Source organism: Hemiscyllium ocellatum, chromosome 13, assembly GCF_020745735.1.
Source record: "Hemiscyllium ocellatum isolate sHemOce1 chromosome 13, sHemOce1.pat.X.cur, whole genome shotgun sequence".
NCBI classification, from domain to species: Eukaryota; Metazoa; Chordata; class Chondrichthyes; order Orectolobiformes; family Hemiscylliidae; genus Hemiscyllium; species Hemiscyllium ocellatum.
In genome coordinates, this window is record NC_083413.1 from 24,680,626 (window position 1) to 24,704,039 (window position 23,414).

At 41.0% G+C, this 23,414-nt stretch overlaps 1 protein-coding gene across 1 annotated transcript; it reads right to left on the minus strand.

Moving 5' to 3' along the window:
- Positions 1 to 2,304: 2,304 nt before the first annotated feature.
- On the minus strand, positions 2,305 to 14,742 carry LOC132821476 (extracellular calcium-sensing receptor-like). Its single transcript, XM_060834070.1, has 5 exons — positions 14,458 to 14,742; positions 11,572 to 12,408; positions 10,590 to 10,817; positions 7,368 to 7,491; positions 2,305 to 3,200 (listed from the first exon to the last, which is right to left on the minus strand). The coding sequence occupies exons 1-5, from the start codon at positions 14,713 to 14,715 to the stop codon at positions 2,305 to 2,307; spliced, it is 2,343 nt and encodes a 780-aa protein (XP_060690053.1). The 5' UTR covers positions 14,716 to 14,742.
- Between the last annotated feature and the right edge of the window lie 8,672 nt (positions 14,743 to 23,414).

The following is a 23,414-nucleotide window of genomic DNA, read 5'->3' on the forward strand; positions in this document are numbered from 1 at the left end:
GTCCGTTTTGATTGTTAGAATCAGTTTATGTGTAATAATATTTTTGTTTGTTTTATAAGTGCAGAAACCTTGTTAGTGTTATCTGTTAACGTAAAGCAAGTCGACAGGTAACAACGTCTTTGAGCAATGAGATGAAAACTTAAACTTTTGCGACAACCCTGGAATTTCACAATGAGCATCCCTATAAGGTAGCAGAAGCAGAATTGATACATATCATGACACACCTGGACTGCAACTAAGCATAAACTATACGGTTGACACACGAAAGCATTAGACTACTTCCACCAGCGATGCCTTCAATAACTCTGCTGGCTTCGATGAAAGTACTGGTCACCAAACGACTATCTTCTTCTTGAATCACTACTCCAAGATGGCAAGTAAAATGCCTGTGAACTCAAAATCAATGTGCTGTATATTATTCTCAAATGGCCAAAATTAGCTCACCAGCAGGTTCTGCTCTCTTGACTCTACAAAGGGCCAATGTTCCAATGGCTGACAAGTAAACTTTAAGAAAGAGCACTGTAAATTCATGCAACACCTGGGAGATGTTTTCTATAAATTGGTCGGATTGATGCTAGCTTGTACATCCAGCTGCTGCCTAGCGAGCAAGCACACTGCTGGAAGGGAAGGAAAGCAAAAAGAAACAAAACATGCCTACTGCATCAAACTACCTGATAGAACGTCAGCCCCATGTACCTAAATATCTAATGGTGGAGAATTGATCTGTTGTTACATGAAGAGCCAGCTGCATGAATCGTGTCATTAATGGTCAAATTTATAAAAGTGAAAATCAGACTGTTACCACATGATGAGGCTGACACATCATGCCTGAGCTGTAGGCAAAAAATGTGGGTCAAGAATGCAACAACGAGTTTTGAGTTCAGAATACTTCTTTAGTCACAAACATTTATGTGATACGTAATTTCCAGAGTTCCTTAATGTTGGGGATTTATTTAAGCAGATTTTATGTGCGTATGATTGTGTTATATATAGTTCTTCACACGTCTTCAAAACTTCATTCAATACTTTCCTTCTGTCACATTTCAACAACTGCGGCCAAGAGATTTCTGGAACACTTTATTTTACTCATCAGATATGCATTATAATAATTAAAGCATGTAAATATTCCTACCTTTCCACTCGGAATACGTAATATTTTACGTAATATATACGTATAAGACATTAAGATGCAACACAACACTACACTAAAAGGGGTTGGAAGAAACAGGCAAATTTGTTAACGAAAATAGTCAAATTAAGACCAGCGCTTGTTGATTCCATGCAGAAAGAGTTACAGAGATGTACCTTCATCTGCAACAATGAACTCCTGAGAAAGAGTGCAAATAGGAGGATGGGTGATGGGTTCTAACGAGGAGATAATGAGAAGGGCGTGTGGAAGGTTGGACATGGCACTGAAGGCGGTAAAACTGACGTCGTGCTTTTCTTTTCACTGAACAATAACCCATTTTAAATTATTACACAAGGCACAAGTGCAACATAGAATCACAATTCCACAAGCACAGGTGAATTTAACTGAAGATAGAAATTAATGGAGAATGGAGGAAAGTCCTTGATGGCCCACTCATTCTAAATGTTTCAGCTGTGCAGCTATTTCAGGATGCAAGCAAATTAAGCAGGATGCCCAGTGATTTTGCACACCATGTCTCATTTGCCTTATGTAAATGGCACCAGATATTTCTGGCTAAAAACATTAAAGCAAGAGCATGACCTGAAAATCGAAGTTTAACAAGTTCAACACAGTATGAAATGAACGACTTGTTTAGAATTGGAAAAGTTTGGAAGATTTGCAAATAACCTCTGGGAAGGAGGGATCTATTTCAAGGAAGGACGATCGAAATTTATGTCACTGGCTAAGAACAAATTTACAGCGGCCCTGGCTCCCTGCTGAATTGAATATCATTACACTGATTTCCATTTCTATTAATTTGACTTAGATGACAATTTAGCAGATTCAGCAAGAGTTGGAGTTTGCTTCGCTATTATTTTCGAGGTCGCAACCTCGATATTTAGTTTACTTTTCCAGGCAGTTCAAGTTTGTTTTTCCTGTCATAAATACAACGTATTTAAGTGAACATTAGGTGAGCGTGACAATGACGTAATAGACTTGTGACTTGCAAAGATCTCCGAAACCAGTTATTCCCGAGGTAGGCAATCTCACTGTCTGTAGCTCCTAAAAGTTTAACATCAGTATGATTGGGATTTATCTCAACAACATACGCCCTCAATTTCTGAGGATGTTTTAGTTGGCCTAAACGTTTGGACCTATTTGATTCTAAGTCTATTTTACTTAGCGGTCAAGTGTTTTCTCGTGTTTTCTTCTGGTTTTAATAAGATAATGTAACATTTTGGAGTAAATATACAGATTAGCAGCCCAAAGCTCGATGTTAAAATTGCAAACACTTCCACCGCTACCGTATATTTTCCATGGGTGCTTACATAAGCAGGGATAAAAGTTAACCACACTGCAAAGAAAGTGAGCATGCTAAAAGTTATAAACTTAGCTTCATTAAATTTGTCTGGTAACGCTCGGGCCAAGAAAGCTAAAATTAAACAAAAACAAGCCAAGAGCCCGATGTAACCAAAAACACAGCAGAAAGCTATTGAAGATCCCAAACTACATTCAAGAATAACCTTTGTACTTTGATACCTGGTGTTTTTAGCTGGCACTGGGGGAGAGATCACCAACCAGAGCACACATATTATTAGTTGAATCAATGTAGAAAGAAAGACTATTGACCTTTGTTGTTTGGGTCCGAACCATTTCATCACATCATTGCCCGGAAGGGTTGATTTAAATGCCATAAGGACTACTAGGGTTTTACTCAGAATACACGAAATACATAGAGCAAAGCTGATTCCAAACACAGTATGCCGCACCATACATGACCATGGTGATGGCTGTCCAATGAATGCAATGGAGCACAGAAAGCACAGTATTAATGACATTAGTAGAAGGAAACTTAGTTCCAAATTGTTGGCCTTTACAATGGGAGTATTTATGAAATGCAAGAATACAGCTGCAACAGCCGCTGTGGTACAAGCTCCAAGCAGTGACGTCACAGTCAGTGCTATTCCAATTCCATCCTGAAAGGAAATATATTCATTTTCCTTTGGAATGCATTCATTTCTATTGTCGTTTGACCAGTAATCTAATGAGCACGTCAAGCATTCAATAGAATCTGTAGAGAGTGATAAATAATAAAATTAGAACGTTTGTTTCTTTTTCAGTTATTCACATAACTGTGTTGCATGACATCAACAGTTTAAAAATAGAAAGGTAGCGCATTCACCACAAATTCGAGACACATGTCAACTTTTCTTTGAAGTGCCTTTGAAAACAGAGATCGGGCAGGTTTAATGATCTCACGATTTGTTACCTCCAATTTTGTGCCTGATAATCCCTAATAGTTCGACGATTTACGTGTACAGCAAGGACTATATCAGACGCTGGTCGGGAATATTACGAGCAATTTTGGACCCCGTATCTAAGAAGGGATATACTGGCCTGTGAAAGGGTCCAAAGGAGGTTCACAAGAATAAACATGGGAATGATGGGTTTGCTATATGAGGAGCGTTTGAGGACTCGAGGTCTGCACTCAGTGGGTTTAGAAGGATGAGCTGTAGGGATCTCGCCGGAACATACCGAATACCAAACGACCTAGATAGAATGGACGTGGAGAAGATATGTCCAATAGTAGGAGAGCTTCAGTAAAGGACAAACGTTTAGAAAAAAAAAGTTGACGAAATCTCCCCACTAGTATATTAGTCCTCCTCCAATTCGTGTGCAATCCATCCTTCTTATACAGGGCTTTTCATTCCAGAAGAGCTTCCAATGATCCCAAAGTGTGAATTCTTCTTCCCTGCACCAACTTCTCAGCCACACATTGATCTGTTCTATCTTCCTTTTCCTACCCTCACTAGTTCGTGGTACCAGGAGTAATCCAGATATTACTCGAGGTCCTACTTTTTAAATTCCTGCCTAACTTGCTATATTGTCTCCCCAGTAACTCTCCCTTTTCTCTTCCTGTGTCATTAGTTCTAACGCATCCAATGTTTTCTTGCTGATCCCTCCCATTTTGAGAATATTCTGCACCCTCTCCAAGTTATCCTTGACACCGGCACCAGAGAGGCAACACACCATTCTGGTGTCTCATTGCCAACTGCAGAAACGTCTGTCTGTGTCCCTAACGAGAGAATTCCCTATGACAATCGACGGCTTGGAACTTGATGTATCCCTCATTACAGTACATCCAGTCTTTATACAAGTAAGCTGGCTGTCTCCTGAGTCTGCATTGTTTCTACATTTTCCAAAACAACTGAGATGGGGTTAGCCACAGGACAGTCCTGTACTACCTATCTCCCTTCCTTTCCTGGAGGTAAGCCAGCTGCTTGAGTGCATCTGTGGTTTTACTACCACCCTGCAATTGCCATCCATCTCACACACTCGCTTCTGTAAATTCCTCATTACCTCTAACTACTGCTCCAACCAATCCATATGATCCAGTAAGATTTGCAACCAAACACACTTTCTGCATACATAATCATCATAACATGGAAACTCTTCTTAACTGCCCACATCCAACAGGAAAAACACATCATTCGACGAAAGACCATCTTTTCATCTTAACAACCTACAGACCTGAAAATAGCAGTCCTGTTGTTCCAAACCCACTGCTCCAGGCTCACTTAGTACCTATGTTTAATATTGTTAAACTTTAATCAAGAGACAGATCTCAATAAAAACATCTAATCAAAACTGAACCCATTCTACTCACTATGCAATGACACCATAAAACTAGCCAATTAGGTTCTCCACTGCTGTGAGCACCCCCTTGTCGGTTTCTCAGACAGCTATGCAGGTATACTTCTCCATTTGGTTCACTTCCCATGTCATCTGCTTCGCTAGATTAGTTTTGACTCAACAAAGCGTTGCAGCATATTCCTCCTGATATCCCAGAGATAATATAATCGAAACTCCAAACACACCTCATACTCCTGGTTTGAATAAACTACAGATGCTTCTGCTTATTGCTGGCCAGGCTGTAATCAGCATAATGCTGCGAATAGTGAGAACGGTTACCAGAGTGACAGCAGACACAATCTCGGTTTTGAAACATCTTCATTGCCACCAGATATCTGTTTCTGGTTCATATTAACTTAGTTGATCTTCGGTTGCATGACGACAGGCAGTTTATAGTGTATATATCCCCACAGAAGATGTAATCACCAAGTTTCTAACTAAATAACAGTGATGTCTGGTATCTCCATGCCTGATAACGATATTACACGTATTTAGGGAGAAGTGAGAGAGATTTTGGGCGACATAGTTAAGCGTTGATGTCTTGGTACATGTTCAACTTGCGCCACAAATACGTGACTACAGCCCCATGGAATTCAGAACATTGCCAGAAGAGTTAGAACCCACTAGTAACATGGATTTGTACAATGCCTGTCAGCTCTTGTGAATTTGTGAAACATATCCCAGTGAATAAACTACTTTTCAAGTGTAGTTCTTGCAGTTGCGACCTTAGCCACTCCTCAATTTCTCTCTCCCTCCCACCTTGTGCTTTTTGTCAGGCCAGTTGCTTTTATAGGCAGACAAGTACTTATTTCAATACCACTTCTTCAAGGTACATTTTTATGCCTTTGTACAACCCTGAAGACTCAGCTTATATTCTCTTCTCATAGGCTGAAGTCGGCTTACATCCACAGATTTTGCAATCTGGTGGAGAAGTGAGCCATTGCTCAGATCAATAGTTTGAATTTTCATTAGTTCCATATATTTATGCCTACGTAAAGATTTAGGAATCGACTCTACTGGAGATTGTCATAACAATTCTGTGTAATTAAAATCTGTTAAAATAGTTTAAAAGGAAATCCCTGAAATTAGACACGAGATTCAATGAGGCTGACAGAAATAGAAATGACAAGGAATGGAGATGGAATGCTCAACCAACAGATCATTATTCCTAAATTCATCTATTGTTGAAATGCCCTCAATCGATTGTTCCTTGAGCGAACAAAGCCAAATCTCACTGTTTCAAACTCATGGCTAGTACAATTCTCGACTGACTATGAGAGTCTTGGGTCACGTCCGTAAACATATCTGGTGAACATTAGAAGGCAACAAAAATGTTATGGAAATTCGGAGCAGCAAAAAGACCTTACAACCATTGATATTTTCCAAAAGCACCTTTGGAACCATTACTTTTGTTTTTCTTTTCAAATTGATTTAGATTAGATTAGACTTACAGTGTGGAAACAGGCCCTTCGGCCCAACAAGTCCACACCGACCCGCCGAAACGCAACCCACCCATACCCCAACATTTACCCCTACCTAACACTACGGGCAATTCACCTGACCCGCACATCTTTGGACTGTGGGAGGAAACCGGAGCACCCGGAGGAAGCCCACGCAGACACGGGGAGAATGTGCAAACTCCACACAGTCAGTCACCTGAGTCGGGAATTGAACCGGGTCTCAGGCGCTGTGAGGCAGCAGTGCTAACCACTGTGCCACCGTACCGCCCACCGCAGAAAACAACTGCAGACGCTGGAATCCAAGATAAACGAGCAGGAGGCTGGAAGAACACATTTCAAATAACCTCCCTTCCCATCCCGCGACTCCTTTCCCAGCCCATTCCCCTCCCTTCGATTTCTCTGATCGAACTTTCCTTCCAACTACCAAACGGATTCATTCCTTCCATCGACCGAAGAGATCGTACCCTCTAACAACGTTCACCTATTCCTACCTCGTCACCCGCCTCTCTCATCCCGCATATTATCTGCAGCTCCTCTTACACCCACCCCCAGCTCTGAAGAAGAATTACACCCGAAACCTTGACTTCACCTCCTGATGCTTCTTGGCTTGCTGTGTTCTTCCAGCCTCCTGCTTGTCTATCTTTCAAATTTATAACCGTAGTCATTGGACTGCAAAGTTGCCATAGTTAATCAGATGCCCTGTCCCAATCTTCCATTATGGAAGATTAAGCTCAAAACATCTGTCTTCTTTCACAAATCCTAGTTAAATCGAAATCTTAATGCTAAAGAGACATTTTTTCTGCTTTATCTTCAAGGGATTGAAATTGAATATTCAGTCAAAATTGCAAGTGGTTTGTATTTGATTCAAATTTATGTCATTTCAGATCTATAGTGCAACACGATTTGCATCAGCCTGAAATCTTGAAGTAAACACCAACATATTCAAACATTTAATCTATTGCAGGGTTCGTTTATGGCGCATAGCTGCTTCGCTGACGCAGAACAATTTTATAGGATACTATTCTTATCGCTCATGCAAAATGTTTAATACTGTAGGATAAGGAGATCTGGTAAACAATGCATACCTGTTTTATTACTAATTTCCCCATCAGCACATGGTAAACAATCAAAGCAGCAAATAGGCTCACCCCTTCTAGTTGCTTTTCTTGTGCCTGTTGGGCAGTTGTCATTACAGACTGACACTGGTACCTGCAGAGGAGTGAAACTGCAGTTATTGTTGTTTTGTTGCTGGTCAAAGTACCAATGATTGTTTCAAAATTATTTCATTATGATTTTCGTTGGTTATATTCATCGGAGCATCAGAGGCTGAGGTGCATCTAAGTTATAAAATCATGAGAGGGTGAATAGTCAGGGTGTTTTCTCAGGCTAGGTGAGTTTAAAACTAGTGAGCAGAGGTATAAGGTGAGAAAGGAAAGATTCAAAAGGGACGTAAGAGATAACTTTTTTCATACAGTGTGTGGAATGAGCTGCCAGAGGAAGTTGTGGAGGCAGATACAATTACAACATTTAAAAGACATTTGGATGCGTATGTGAATAGAAATGGTTTAGATAGATATGGGCCAAATGCTGGCAAAGGGGCCCAATGGACGTGTTGACTGACAGATCTGTTTCAATACTATGCATCTCTATGACTGTATGGCATAAACTCTCTGAAGAAAATGGATCCCAATGAATAGTTCTGACACAAATTAAATAACTCTTGTGGTCGGATTCTATATTGTCTTCTGAAAAATATAGATCAAGTATATAATTGACCACTTAATTACTGGAGACCGCATTCAAATTTGTATCGTGAAAGGTGGAGTAGTGGAAGTAGAGAAACGTAATGCAACCCTCCAACTTCTGTTGTAATAATGCATTGATCAACACCTTGTAATTGCTGTGCTAGAGATTTTGTTCACTCCGACACCCGAAACTTTGAAGGATGTTGCAAAGCAGAAATGACTTGGTTGCAATTCATGGTCATTCTGGGAGGATGACTTGAAAACCAGTTTGAATAACACACGATAAATGATCCTTTGTTTTAGATAGAGTTTGATGGCTTCAGTAGTATGTCATGGAGTATTAATATCAGTATCAGATGTGTTAGTTATATTTGTGTGACTGAACATTCTATATATTTGCAGGTTCTCACCAAAGTTTTAACTATGCTAATACAAAAGTAAACTATTACACCTAATGCCAGGATAGGTCACAGAAAGAGACGGTTTTCAAATGCAGTTCTGCATTTTTTCCATCAAAAACCTTGGACTGATGAGAAATCCGGTACTGACATCATGAGTACATTACCATTACTGATTGCCTTCTCGGGGATCATTGAGTGCTATTCTTTTTCTATTGAAAACAAATGTCAGTCATTATAACAACTACAGTGAAATGGCTGCAAATCCCCTGGCAAAATGGTGCAAAAAGAACTGCTACCATTTTTGTGGAGTCCAACTCCAATATTAATGTAGGAGATCCGAAAACTTGAAAAACTTTTGGCCTCTTTTTCTGAGAAACTAAGTTAATAGAGCACAAGTAGTTAGTAGCTATTATGAAAGAACTGAGTCCAAACGAATATTCAGTTTTTTCAAAGAGGCTAAAATTATTAGAGGTCAGAGTAATGAAGGAATTCAATGTAAGAAAAAAAATAAGAGTGAATTGTCATGTAATACATTTGCTTCCAGCTTAGTAAGTGTGAAATTTAGAGGACGCGAAGAAGCCACAGAGTAGAACCTTACAGGATTAGAGGAATTTCCTTTCTTAATGCTAAGGTAAGGATTAGTGAATTTAACGAGATCTCAAGTAAAATATGTTGAAGAAATTGCGCATAATATATTCCTGAGGGGTTAGGGATGGACACCATCATGTTTAGAAGTTAGACCGTTGTCTAGATAATTGATTGTAAGATGATAACCAAAAATAAAAACTTTAAGAGGAGAAAAAGCAAAGAACTGCGGATACTGGAAATCAGAAATTGCTGGGAAATCTCAGCATCCGGGCATCATGTGACCATTCTTCAGAACTTAAAGAACATAAGTTTTGGGGAGTATTTGATTTTGAAATTAACGTAGAATAATTAAAGTCTTTTAAAAATTCATTCATAGGATGAGGGTATCGCTGACCAGGCTGCCTTGAGTGCCCATTCTTAATTGCCCAGAGGGCAGATAGCGGTCAACCACATTGTTGTAGGTCTGGAGTCTCATATAGACTAGACAAGGCGGTGGCATTCTTGTCATAAGGCCTTCAGCAAACCAGATGGGCTTTTCTCCGACAACGGATTCATGGTCATCAATACACTCTTCCATCTCAGGTATCCATTGAACCGAGTTACTCTACTGGGATTCGAACGCAGGTACCCAGAATGTCTGCTGGATGCCTGCATTCATAGGCAAACATTAACACCAATAGGCCATTGCTTCAATGGATTTGCGAATTATCATATTACTTTCTATACAATTCATATGTTGGTTGGTGCAAAAAGAAAGGCTCATTGCTGCAAAATAATTTGTTTTCTAAAGTTGATGCCAGAACACCATTCTGGGACGGATTGCAAATTGCATTTCCCATTGGAGAGGCAACATATCTCTCACGATTATTCATGTTTTGGAATATTGCGTGCAATTCTGGCCTCCTTCCTATCAGAAGGCTGTTGTGAAATTTGAAAGCGTTCAGGAAAGATTTACAAGGATGTTGCCAAGATTAGAGGATTTGAGCTATAAGGAGAGGCTGAATAGGCTGGGGCTATTTTCCCTGGAGCGTCGGACGCTGACGTGACCTTATGAGGCTTATAAAATCATGAAAGGCATGGATAGGATAAATAGACTCGGTTTTTTTTCCTGGGGTGAGGGAGTTCAGAACTAGAATGCATAGGTTTGATTTGAGAGGGGAAAGAAATGAAAGGGGAAACTTTTTCATACAGAGCGTGGTGTGTGTAAGAAGTGAGCTACCAGAGGAAGTGGTGGAGGCTGGTACAATTACAGCATTTAAAAGGCATCTGGATTGGTATATGAATACGAAGGGTTCAGAGTGCTACGCGGCGAATGCTGGCAAATGGGACTAGATTGGGTTAGACTATCTGGTCAACGCAGACAAAGGGTCCGTTTCCATGCTGTACATTTATAGGACTCTGTGTCGATGTTGGTGACTACGATGATAATTGTCTAATTCAGCACTACTAAATCCATTGCTATCAATAGAATGAAGCAAAATTCACATTATCGTTTCACTAAAGTGATCAGAATATTCTGAAGATTTAAGAAAGTAGCAAAAACTTTACGCTTGTATCTTCAGAAGAGACTTACCAAATTTTGATGTCCATGCCAGATGATGACGCGTTCATCCAACACAAGCTTTTCTCCTTCTGGTAGCGCTGCATCATAAAAACCAACCTTTACAAACTCAACGGACCCATCAGCACTCCTCTGCCAGTTTATCAGGTCATATGAAGCTATTGGATCTCCATTACTGTCAAAGCTTACTTCTTCACCAAATTTATTCATAAACTTCACTTCTTTCAGATAATGCAAAAGCTTAATAAAGACAAAACATTAAATATTTTGAGTTATGTAATAATTGTTGAAGTATGCATCAGCCGGACAAGGCTGTGTCTAAATGGTGATATCATTGGACTGCTTTACAGAATACTGGGCAAATGTTCGTGGACATGGATTGGCACCATGCTATTGCATATTATGACATTAGAAATAAGTTTCTTTTTAAAAAATAATTCCCGACTCCAGAGCTTTTTGAACACTAACCAGGTGTTAATTTCCCAAAAACTTTATTTGTTCTATTAACCTTCACCTGGTCTAATCTACACTTGACTCCAAATCCACAAATTTGTGGTGGTTGTTTAATTGTTATCTGTGTTGTCATAAATAGTGTATAAAGGTTGTGTGCTGCAGCGTATACCGTTTTGCAAACATTATATGAAACCCTTAACCAGCGGTACCACATAACCCATGGACAAATAATGAATACTGTATACAAACATATGGAAGAATTAAAAAATTCTAAAAGAAATGTATTAATTAATAAGATTAACACTGCAGCAGATGACATCTTCAGTTATCGTTTCTAATGGCGCAGATATAATGCTTGAATGATTAAACACATGCCAAAAAGGGAAAGAACGCTTACAGAAAAAAAGCTAGAAAGTAGATTTGAGGATTATCAGATAAACCATGATTTCATTGATTCAGTGGGAGTTTCTACTCCAGAACTAGAACCTTTGGCAGATTTGGTTTTGCTTATTCTTAGAATGAAGTACGAAATGCCTCTTACCTGCCATGGGATGATGTTTGATCTTTGTCCACAGGATTTGTTTATAAAAGGGCCTTTTCCATTTATGCAGGATTGTAAATTATGAAGGGCGTATGCTACAGCATAAACAGCTTTGTAAACATTGTATGAAACCCTTAACTGTGACACATCAGTATAGACGTTCTGAGTTAAGTTCAAGTCCTCTGTTCCGGTGCACAGTTTGGTAGAAAATTGCGACTCATTTTGCGCTGAGGTTCTGTCACTTGGCCTTATTTTGCAACCGAAAACCTCTTCCCAAAATTCCTCTACAAACGGATTGTCTGGTGATGTAGAAGGATGAAAGTTAACTAAAAATTCTCTAAGTCCTGGAATCTCCGCTTTCCTGATTCCAAAACCAATTGTGCCAGTCAAAATGTCCTGACTTTCCTTTGTCCAAATCAGGGACGAGGTGACCCAGGCTTCACTTGCTACCAACTGCAAGTTTGTGATGTTTCGCTTTCTGAGTTCTTTAATTAAAGCGAAAGTGTCGCTTTCTCCACAAACCAATATGATCACTTCTGCAGAGGATTGTCTGATCGTATCGACAATCTTTGACATTCTGTCACTAGCACCACCCGAAGAGATGAATTCTGTATAGGCAATGCAGACATTAGAGTTCCAGATTTCCTCAGCGAATGATTGAATAGCAAACCGGCCGTAATCGCTGTCAACAGCAACAACACCAACCCAGTTCCATTTGAAATAATTTACGAGTCTCAGCAAAGCTTTGATTTGAACGGCGTCACTGGGTACTGTTCTGAAAAATGTTGGGAAGTTTGTTCTGTCGCTCAGACAGGCACAGGAAGCAAAGTAACTGATCTGCAACGGAAATAGATGTGATATTACTTCAGCAAGGAAGATATTGTCGACGTTTTATTCAAAATCGCCACTAAAACCAAATTTAAACAAACAAAACAGCGACATTGGACACCAATTCTTCCTCCATCGTGCTTTCAGGCTGTGAATTCCTCATCATCGGGTGCTTATAGAAGACATTGATTTCCTCACGTAGTCTCCGTTATTTTTGTATCTGCCTCAAATCTATCTCACTTTTTTCTTGAGATTTCCCCCAGTGGGACCAACCTCTCGCTTTCTATTCTATCCAGAGTCCTTGTCATTTCAAAAGCATCCCAAGTGTCTTCTCTCGGCCTTTGCTCCTGTAAATAAGGCAAGCATAGTTTCCTGAGTCTATTCACGCAACTGAAGCCGTCAACTCATTCTGTTAAAATGCCTCGTACCTTCGACAATGCCGCTCTTGCCCACTCCCACTCCTAAAGTCTGGTATCCAAGATCGGGCACAATTCTCCGGCTGAGGCTGAATCAGTGCTTATAAACATGGCTTTTGGACTCTATGTTTCTACATACAAAGCCCGGGATCCCATATGCCGCATTAACCGGTTTTCAAAAAACTCTTGTGGTAAACCAGGGATTTGTGCAGGTATGCCCCACTCATATTAAGTTGTTGGAGTAGAATTTAAGATATTATATGAGAGAGAGAAAATTGAGCTCATTAATATAGTCAGGACGATCTCCCAGAATACAATTTCAAGAACAATTGAATTTGCTGAAAAAACTCAGCAGGTATGGCAGCACAAAGCAGAGTTAATGCTTAGAATCCGGCGGGTTTTGGTCAGAACGCCATTTCGAACAATGTTCTATTTCCTTTATGCTGCGCAATAACCAGATATATTACACTATTTCAGTATACATTGGGATAAGCATTTTTTTTAAAGTTTATATATTAGAGGCAATGTCAATAAAACCGGCGCAAAGCTGGTGTAAGTGACTTTTGTGAAAATTAGATCCTGAATTATCCTGGTTGCTAGCTGCAATGTTGACAATTCTTGGTAATTAAACCGCACTTATCCCTGATTCCTAGAATGGTGACTGGAGGTGACAGTCCCCTCTAAAATAAACGGCTCTTCATTTGTGTTCTCGTTCAATCACTTGTTGGCCCAAGTAGGAAACCGCCTTCGTCTACTCATATTAATTATTCCAGGAATTCAGCAGGATCAAGGAAGGCGGAAGGGACATCCCAGAGGTTGGCTGGAATGGCGCCATTCGAAAAATGGACGGGAGAGATTTGGACGCAACATCACATGCTCCTAATGATAGTAATGGAGATCAAATATCAACGGGTAGGGGTGGCCAGAGAAAGTGAAAGATAAATTGAAATGCAGATTCAATTGAGTAGGCCACACTTTTATTATTATGCGAGCTGTGATATTTCACTGTAGTAATAACATGCGAGGTGTGTCAGAACTAAGGCAAGGGTTCCTCAAAATGAACTAGAATTAATAGGCAGGTAGTCTTTCTATTAACAAATGGTCTCACCAAAGTTTTCGCATTGCGAATGTCTTGGAGGTCAAAGGATAAATAATGAAACATTGACGAGATTAGTTGGCAGAATCGTGGCAATGTAACTCAGATCCAACATGGGGGGCGTGGGGAGGGGGGAACGAAAAGAACTGCAGATGCTGTAAATCAAATACAAAAATAAAAATTGCTCGAAAAGCTCAGCAGGTCTGGCAGCATCTGTGGAGAGACATTGGAATTAACGCTTTGGATCGAGTAACCCTTTCTCAGAACTAATGATTGCAATTGTGCTTTGATTTCTAAAGCGGAAAAAAACGGATCTGCGGATGTTAAACGGTCCCTTTCTTTATTTGCCTGAGGTTTGTTTCTGTAAGAAATGTTCCGTAAATTCAGTATTGATGAAAATACAGCAATTAAATGACAACACGGAATTTTAACAATACGATAATTGGGTAGTGAAACAATACAGTAAGTTGGATTTGAATATTTAAAACAAAGATGAGTTAAAGAATCAGCATCGATCCAGTGTACGGAAATTTCCCTGAATCTTACCAAAGGAATGTCAAAGAGCTCCAAAATTCTTGAAACTGCGGCAGATCGTGAAGACCCCGCATCTCCGATTATAATAGGCACGGAAGAAAAACCAGAACAGCTTGCGTGTGAAGATGCTCGTCCACCTCCATTCAATATCTCGAAAGCTCCTTTCAGTGCCTCGGAGGAGACGTCACAACTGTCCACAATCTTGTAACCTAACGTAGTGTTCGGAAGAAGATCTGGGTCCCTATTTATTTCGTCAATGGTGAAGATCATAGTTTGGACCCAGCGCAACCCACGGAGATTGAACCTGGAACGCAGAATTCCATAGCCTAAGACTGAAGTATAAATCAATTGCTTTCGTTGACATTGTTTTAAAACGGAGCCATTTATACGAGTCGAAATCTACTGCAAAAGACAGCAGGTTTCAGATGGTACGAGAACTTTTTGAATGTTAATGAAACTTTTTTTTATTATTTTGAGATCTCCAGCAAGATCATGAGCGAAGTCCTACCATAATTCAAGGTGGATATTCAAAATGAATTTATTTAACTTCAAATCCATATTCCAAACAGGTATGGTGTTTAAATATAAGTTAATCATGGACGGTTACACTCAGAATTAAGATGCTATCAAAACATAAATAGAAATATCAGATGCTAGGACAAGTGGAACAATGATGCAAAATGATTCAGTTTTGCTTTTTGCATTTTAATGCATCCAATTAGGAAAAGCAGACCTAATACCTGATCAACACTTCCTGTTTCCTCTCAGCTATTCCATGAGTCGACGCTGGAAATGCCCTGAAGCTTCTCCCAACCATCTGGAATTAACTTCGCAGGAAACCGGTTGAGGGTGCTCAGTAGGGTGACGTGCTTCCCGGGGAATTTTGCCGTTATTGCGCAGATCACTGGGATAAACCCCGCAAGTAATTCCTATTTATTCGATTCCATTTGATGTGAACATTGTCGTCATTTAAGGTTCCGCATTAAATAATACTCCAGAACGGGGTAAGTGAAATCAAACACCCGAAATTCTAAATCCTCTCAGGCCCAGTGTTAACAAAATATATTGCTATGGCAAAAATCATTGGATCGTTTTAGCGTAGGGAAACATTACCCTTTTTTTGTTTAAACAGTTGACAACGGAGTAGGTTGAAGCACCTGTTTGAGATGCATCTGTGAAACCTTGCGGTAGAGTGACTATTGAAAAAACTATAGTTGGAATTGCAATTTGACATTTTTGTTTTATAACTAATTTATCTGTAGTTCTAGACAATTTGTGATTCCATTCATAATGCTGCACAAATAAAAATCATCATATTGAAAATACAGTTCAACTTCGGCGTGGCAGAAAAGCGAGCTATAGAAGGATTCTATGAACTATGGACAATAGGCCCAGATGGAAAACAAATGGGTCTCAGGTCCGATTTATCAATTCCACACTACTACCTAAAATAACCCTTGTGACTTTGCCTTATCCTTAAGAAATAGACCCATTATTACCTGTGGATGCCCAAGAAAGGTGATATATACTGCTTTTAATATCTCGCACCCCCCTCTTCACATCTCGAAAAAATAAGTTAAATAAAAGTGAGCACCTGCTGTAGTTCAATTTCGTAATCAATATCGGTGAAGGGTTGTTTTGTTCATGTTTCAATTTCATAATGTTGTTATTCGCCATAGGGAGTAACACGTTACACGCAAGAAACACAGGATTGTTGTTCTTTTTCAGTCACGCTATTGCTCAATGGTAAACTACACACACCACTACCATTTGCTATCGATACTATCGCTGCACACGCTCCACCTCAAAAGCAGCTTTGTTACTTAGCACAAACCCCTCCAAGCTCCACACCAAAGACTTGAACAAAATGTTGTTTGATACTTGTAATCTCGGAGTGAGTGGTGTCTGTATCCTCGGAATTGACGCTAGTCGGATAAGATCAAAATCTGGAGGAAAAAGATTCCCCAGCACAATTGCTAGGCAAAGCTGCAAAGTCATGTGAAATGATGTGGCCGATATTTAGCCCTGAAGCAACAGTACTAAAACAAATCAGCTAGTCGTTTTCGCCGAGCTTTTTGTGGGAAATGAGTGTGTGCCAAAACTTTTCTTACGTTTTCTACATCAAAGCTGGGAATACACTTCCATAGCATTTCAATGGACTTATGATCATTTGGAGTCAGATCTCATCTCCTCTTCCTCCACCTGCGATGTGAAAGGGGTCACTTAATGTTATTTCATTCTCTTCAAACACACAATTATTACTCAAAGCGGCAAGCAGAGGCTGGTTTATTACTCACTCTCGGCAGCGCACCTCTTCCGGTTTTGTTTGTAATGAATTATTCAGCAATGTTGTTCTAAAATGGACAATGAATAACCCACCAAGGACAACGTCCCCATCCTTCATCAATCCCCGAGTGGTGAACTTGTCTTGTGGTCTACAGGATGATTCACCTTCAGAATTTACTTCTTCGAAAAATATTAGCAACCAAATTCCCAATATGGTATTAAAGTGCATCGTAAAATCTCCTTAAATACTGTCTAACAGTCATTTGAAATAATTTCTCATGTCCTTACTCAGCGAAAAAAAAGATGTATATACATGTGCATGATGGGACTAGAATATATAGACATCAGTTGTCACCCAGAGAGTCGTGATAGATTAGCTTCACTACGCTTGAAAAATAATTACGTTGGGGAATTTTTTCCAATGTCCGTAGGTAATACAATTATACTGGGAGTTTAGCTAAATCTTATTATTTAAGCATTAGAGGCAGGCATTTATTATGGTTTGCACGGAATGAATTTATACGACCATGCGGAAAATGCTGAGCATTCTTTGATTGATAATTGAAATGATAAGCAATTTGAGAATTCGTTTTCCTAACTTTCCGCAGGCGATTTCGTTTAACTTTATCATTTTAAAATATCTCTTTCAATCACGTTAATTTCATTTCATAATATATATATCACAGAAGAAGGCCAGTCTGTCCATTGTAAATCATTCGGCTCTCTGAACGTACAGTCAGAACTCATTCCGCTGTCCTCTCCCTTTGGCAATACAACATATTTAACTCCGTATTCAATTCATTTTTTTAAAAGGAACTATTGACTCGCCTTGCAGAAAATTATTTAGAAACTGTATTCCAACCCATAATAACAAGTTGAGTAAAAACGAAAAGTAAATACCGCTCTACTAGGGGCCTTCTTGTCAAACACATTGTAACTGTGTTCTTGGGTTATTGAGACGCCTACCTATACACACATATTATACCTGCTCATTTGCCCAAACCTCCCTCATAACTTTCACCTTCGTTCTTAATGGCCTGAAGAGTGTCTACTTTCAAAGTAAACATTCAGCCTTTCCATTCTCTGCAAAGGGAACTTGCCATGTGCTGGTAAACTTTCCATTTATCTGCTGAACTTGTCCTTCTGAGTCGTGGGTTTGGAAGGTGCTATCTGAGGATCTTTGGTGAATTTCTACAGTGCATCTTGTAGGCAGTACACACTGCTGCTACGGAGCATCAGTGGCGAAGCGAGTGGATGTTTGCGAACGTCGTGCCCATTAAGTGGGCTGCTTTGTCCTGGACTTTCACGCGTGTTGTTCAAGCTTCGCCCATTCTGACAAATGGGGAATATTCATCGCAATCTTGACTTTGCTTTGTGAGCAGTGTTGGGAGAGTCAGCAACTCCGATCCGAACTCCTAACTTATTCTTGCAGCCGTTTGTATTTGTACAATGAGTCCTGTTGAGTCTTTGGTCAATGATAATGTCCCAGATGTTGATCGCGGAAACTTCACTGATGATAAAACCATTTAATGTCAAGAGGCATTGGTGAGATTGTCTCTTATGAGAGATGGTCATTACCTAACTTTTGAGCGGCGTGAATGTTATTTACCACTTTTCAGCCCAAGCCTCGATATTGTCAGACCTTGGTGCAATTGAACATGGACTGCTTCAGTAACTAAGGAACTGTGATCGGTGTTAAACACAGTGCAGTCATCGGCCGGCATCCCCACTTTTAACATTATGATGGAGGGAAGGTCATTGGTGAAGCAGCTGCATGTGGTTGGGCCAAGGATACTACCCTGAGTAATTCCTGCAGAGGTGGTCTGAGGCTGGCATTACTGTCCTTCAACAAACACAAGCGTCTTTCTATATATCAGGTATGACTCCAAAAGGTAGTGAGTTTGCTTCTGATTGCCATTGATTCCAGTTTTGCTAGGGTTCCTTGATACAGCTCTCGATCAAATGCAACCTTGATGGAAAGGGCTGTCACACTCCAACTCTGGAATTCTGTTGCTTTGTCCATGGTTGTAATGAAGTCAGAAACTGAGTAGCTCTGGCAGATCCCTAACTGGCTGTCAGTGAGCAGATTACTGCTGAGCAGGTTCTGCTTGATAACACTGTTGATGACACCTTCCAACATTTTATTGATGATTGATAGTTGAATTATGGCATGGTAACTGATTGGGTTAGATTTGTGTACAGGACTTCCTTGGACAATTTCGAAATTGATGATTGGATGGGACAAAGTGAAGGCTACAGATGCTGGAGATCAGATATGAAAAATGTGGTGCTGGAAAAGCACAGCAGACCAGGCAGCTTCGGAGGAGCAGGAGAAATGAAGTTTTATGAACAAGCCCTTCATCAGGAATGTGGGGGTTCAGGGTGGGAGAAGATAAGTGGGAAGCCAATAGGTAAATGCAGATGGACGTGATAGTAATAAGACGGATGGAGCAGATTGGTAGGAAAGAAGAGGGACAGGTAGGACTGTTCAAGATGGTGGTTTAGAGTTGGAGAGTTGGATCTGGGATGAGGTAGGGAGTGAGGAAACTGGTGAAATTGACATTGCTGTGTTGTTGAAGGGTTCCAAGGTGGAAGATGAGGCGTTCTTCCTCTGGGAGTCTGGTGGCTGGGGTTTGATGGTGGAGGAGGCCCAGGACTTGAATGTCCTTAGTGGAGTGGGAAGGGAAGTTGAAGCAGTCAGCCACAGAATAGTGGGGCTGTTTAGCATCTTGTCTCACCAATGTAACAGAGACCACATGGAGAGCAATGGATATAGTAGATAAGGTGTTTTGATGTGCAGGAAAATTTCTGCTGGATGTAGAAGCATCCTTTGGAGTCTTAAATGGAAGTGAGTGTGGAGGTGTGGACGCAGATTTTACAGCTCTTGTGGAGGCGAGGGAAGGTGCCATGAGTGGAGGGTGAATTGTTGGGGATCGTGGACCCAATGAGAGAGTTGCAGAGGGAATAGCCTCTGCGGAATGCTGATAGTGGTGGGGTCTGACTATAGGTGGTACAAATGTTGTAGGATGGTGCATTTTATCTGGAGGTTGGTGGGGTGGAAGGTGAGGACCAGGGTTTCTATCCTTGGTGCAGCTGTCAGGGTGGGGTTCAAGGGTGTAGGTATGAAAAGTGGGGGAGACGCACAGGATGGCATTGTTGACCACCTGGGAGGGAAAATTGCGGTCCTTGAAATAGGAGACCATCTGAGATGTTCAGGAGTGTAATTGCTCCTCCTGGGAGCAGATACTATGGAGACAAATGAATTGTGAATAGGGGTAGCATTTTTACAGGAGTGGGGGATGGAAGGAGGTGTAATCCAAGTAGCTGCGGGAGTCAGCAGATTTGAAGTAGATGTCTGTGTTGAGTCCATTGCCAGAAATGGAGACAGAGAGGTCCAGGAAAGGGAGGGAGGCATCCAAGATCGTCCAGGTGAACTTGAGGTCAGGATATAAGTAATTCGTGAAGTTGATGAACTGTGCAACCTCCTCGGGGGAGCATGAGGTGGCGTCAATACTGTCATCAATGTAGAAGAGGTAAAGGTGAGGAATGGTGTCAGTGTAACTATGGAAGATGGATTGTTCCACATATACAACAAAGACGCAGGCATAGCTAGGCTCTGTGTGGGTACCCATACTTACCCTTTGGTCTGAAGGTGCCTGCCTTCAGTAGTATAGGGGTCGGTGTGCCAAACTACCACTGCGCACCCCTTGTCTGCTGGCTTGACAGTGAGGTTGGGGTTGTAGCAGAAGCAGTGGAGGGCTGCATGTTGTGGGCATTGTTGGAAGAATGTCAGTGTTGTAATTGCATTTATAAAGGCTTACCTAGCTTATGTCCAAATCTGCTTGCATTTACAAATATTCTATTTCTCGGTATGATAAATATGTCCTATCGCTGTCATAGATTTGGATACCTCCACTTTCAATATAATGTGTGGATGACTACAAAAGAGAGGTCCAAGCCTATAAATGAAAGTTAAGATAACAACTAAGGAACCATTTTAAAGCACCCGGAAGTTTAGACAACTTAAAGCAGACTTAGGTGTGTTCAGGTGGAATAGCATGATACAGAAATAAAGGGGTATTTTTGTAAAGTAAGTAAAGAGGCCATAGTCCTAGAGGACCATAGGGCTGCTCTCTCAGTAGAGAGAGGCGAGAAATGGTGGTTAAATCCAAGGATAGCCACGCCTCAGGTAAAGGGAGAAGTGGAGAAGGTGGGACATTCATGGCCAACTAAGTGGTCTAGAAATCTGACCTGTGGAGTTGGCTTCACTCTGTTTCACAGACCAGCCATCTAGTCAACTGAGCTAACTGACCCCCAATAAGATGCAGAGGAAGAACATTCTATCAAAATGCCATGAACGTGATATATTTTATAATTGCAACGAAAGAGAAACTACATTTTAATAAGGATGCATAATTTCTGTAAAAACTACACTTGAGCCAGATAAGACAGTATCAATAATCAGCCACCAAAGCACAGCCAATCCCAACTTCTAACACTTAAGAGGACAAAATTAATGAATTGTCCATGATCAGAAAATGACAATATTATGCCATAAAGACTTTCGATCAGCATTTACCAAGGAGAAGAGACTCGAAAATTGAGATAATGGATAAGTGGATAACTGTAATTATTCCTTGGTGTGCCTGTATAGCGGCATTTTGGACTATCATATTGTTATAGATTCCCTACAGCATGGAAGCAGCCCATTTGTTCCATCGAGTCCATACTAACCCTCCAAAGAGAATCCTGCTCAGACCCTCCCTCTGTCCTCTCCCTGTAACAATGCATTTCCCAAGGCTAAACCAACCCACCTGCACATCCCTAAATACTATGAGCAATTTAGCATGGCCAATCCACCTAACCTGCACATCTTCAGGCTTTTGTCAGCAGCTGGTTTAGATATGTCAAGATGCTAGTGCAAGGAAATATAAACTTTTGAAGGAATAATGTGCCAATAGCCAAGTTCTGTAATCCATAAATAATCATAAATTTGAATGTACCCAAATTAAACTATCAAGGTTATCAATTTGTCTGATTTATTGTTATTAAAGGCCAAAATAGTTTATATCGGGTATTGAAACTAACAGGAAAATAAATAAATTTATTGTAAACAATCCTATACTTTAGGCATGGCCAAAAGAAATTAATTAATAATAAAAAGAAACAAAAACAGAAGTTGTGGAAAAGCCCAGCAGATTTTGCAGCACCTGTGAAGAGTAATCAGAGTTAACCCTTCTTGGACCCAGTGACCCTTCCACAGAACTGATGGCACCTAGGAAAATGTTGGGTATATGCAGAAGGTAGGGTGGGAGTGAGGGGATAAGAAATAAATGGTAAGTAGGGATAGAGCCCAAAGAGGGTGAAGAACAGTTGAACAGAAAAAGGAGTATATAACGATCCTGCTTGGCAGGTGAATACCTGTTAATGGAGACTGTTGGCTCACAACAGGGAGTGTGTAATGGCAGACTATGAAATAGCATAGTTGGTTATTAAGGTGACAGTGAGGACTGCAGATGCTGGAGATTAGAGTTGAGAGTGTGATGCTGAAAAAGCACATCAGGTCAGGCAGCAGCTGAGGAGCAGGGGAATCGACAGTTTGGACAAAAGCCCGTCACCAGGAATGAGGCTATGAGCCAAGGGGGTAGAGAGATAAATGGAAGGGAGTGCGGCGGTGGTTAAGGTAGTGAGAGAATGATAGATAGATGGAGGTGGGGGTAATGGTGATAGATTGGAGAGGAGGGTGAAATGAATAGGTGGGAATGAAGATGGACAAGTTGGACAGTTCATGAGGGCGGAGCTGACTTAGAAGTTTGAAATTCGGATAAGTTGGAGGAGGGGAAGTTAGGAAACTGGTGAAATCCACATTAATGCCATGTGGTTGGAAGGTACCAAGGTGGAAGATGAGGCATTCTTCCTCCAGACGTTAGGTGGTAAGGGAGTGGCAATAGAGGAGGCCCAGGACCTGCATGTCCTTAGTGGTGTGGGTGGGGAGTTGGAGCATTCGGCCACGGGCAGTGGGGTTGGTTGGTGCGGGTGTCCCAGAGATGTTCTCTGAAGCACTCTGCAAGTAGGCATCCTCTTTCTCCACTGGAGAGGAGACCACATCGGGAGCAATGGATACAGAAAATGATTCTGATGGATGTGGAAGGCTCCTTTGGTACCTTGGACAGACGTGAGGGAGGAGATGTGGGTGCAGGTTTTGCAATTTCTGCAGTGGTGAGGAAGGTGTCGGGAGGGGACAGTGGTTTGGTGGTGGGGAGTGGGGGGTGGATCTAACAACAGAGTCATGGACTGGTCTTTACGGAAAGCAGGTAGGGATTGAAAGGGAAATACGTCTCTCGTGGTGGGATCTGTTTGTAGGTAGTAGAAATGACGAAGGATGATGCGATGTATCCAGAGGTTGGTGGGATGGAAGGTGAGGACCGGGGGGGCACTGTCCGGTAGTAGCTTGTTATTAAGTCTGCCAATAAGGGTGGTGCTGTTGTAGTGTGGTGTACTGACCTCTACATTGCAGAGACTGAATGCCAGTTTTCAGATACCTGTTCCTATCTCCCAGGACCATAACCCCACCATAGATATCAAACCATTGTAACAACTGTGGTGATTTCATCTGGAGATCTGTCCCCCCCATAGCCTCCAAGCTAATAGTCTCCCAGCCCCATACAGCTCGCTTCTACTTC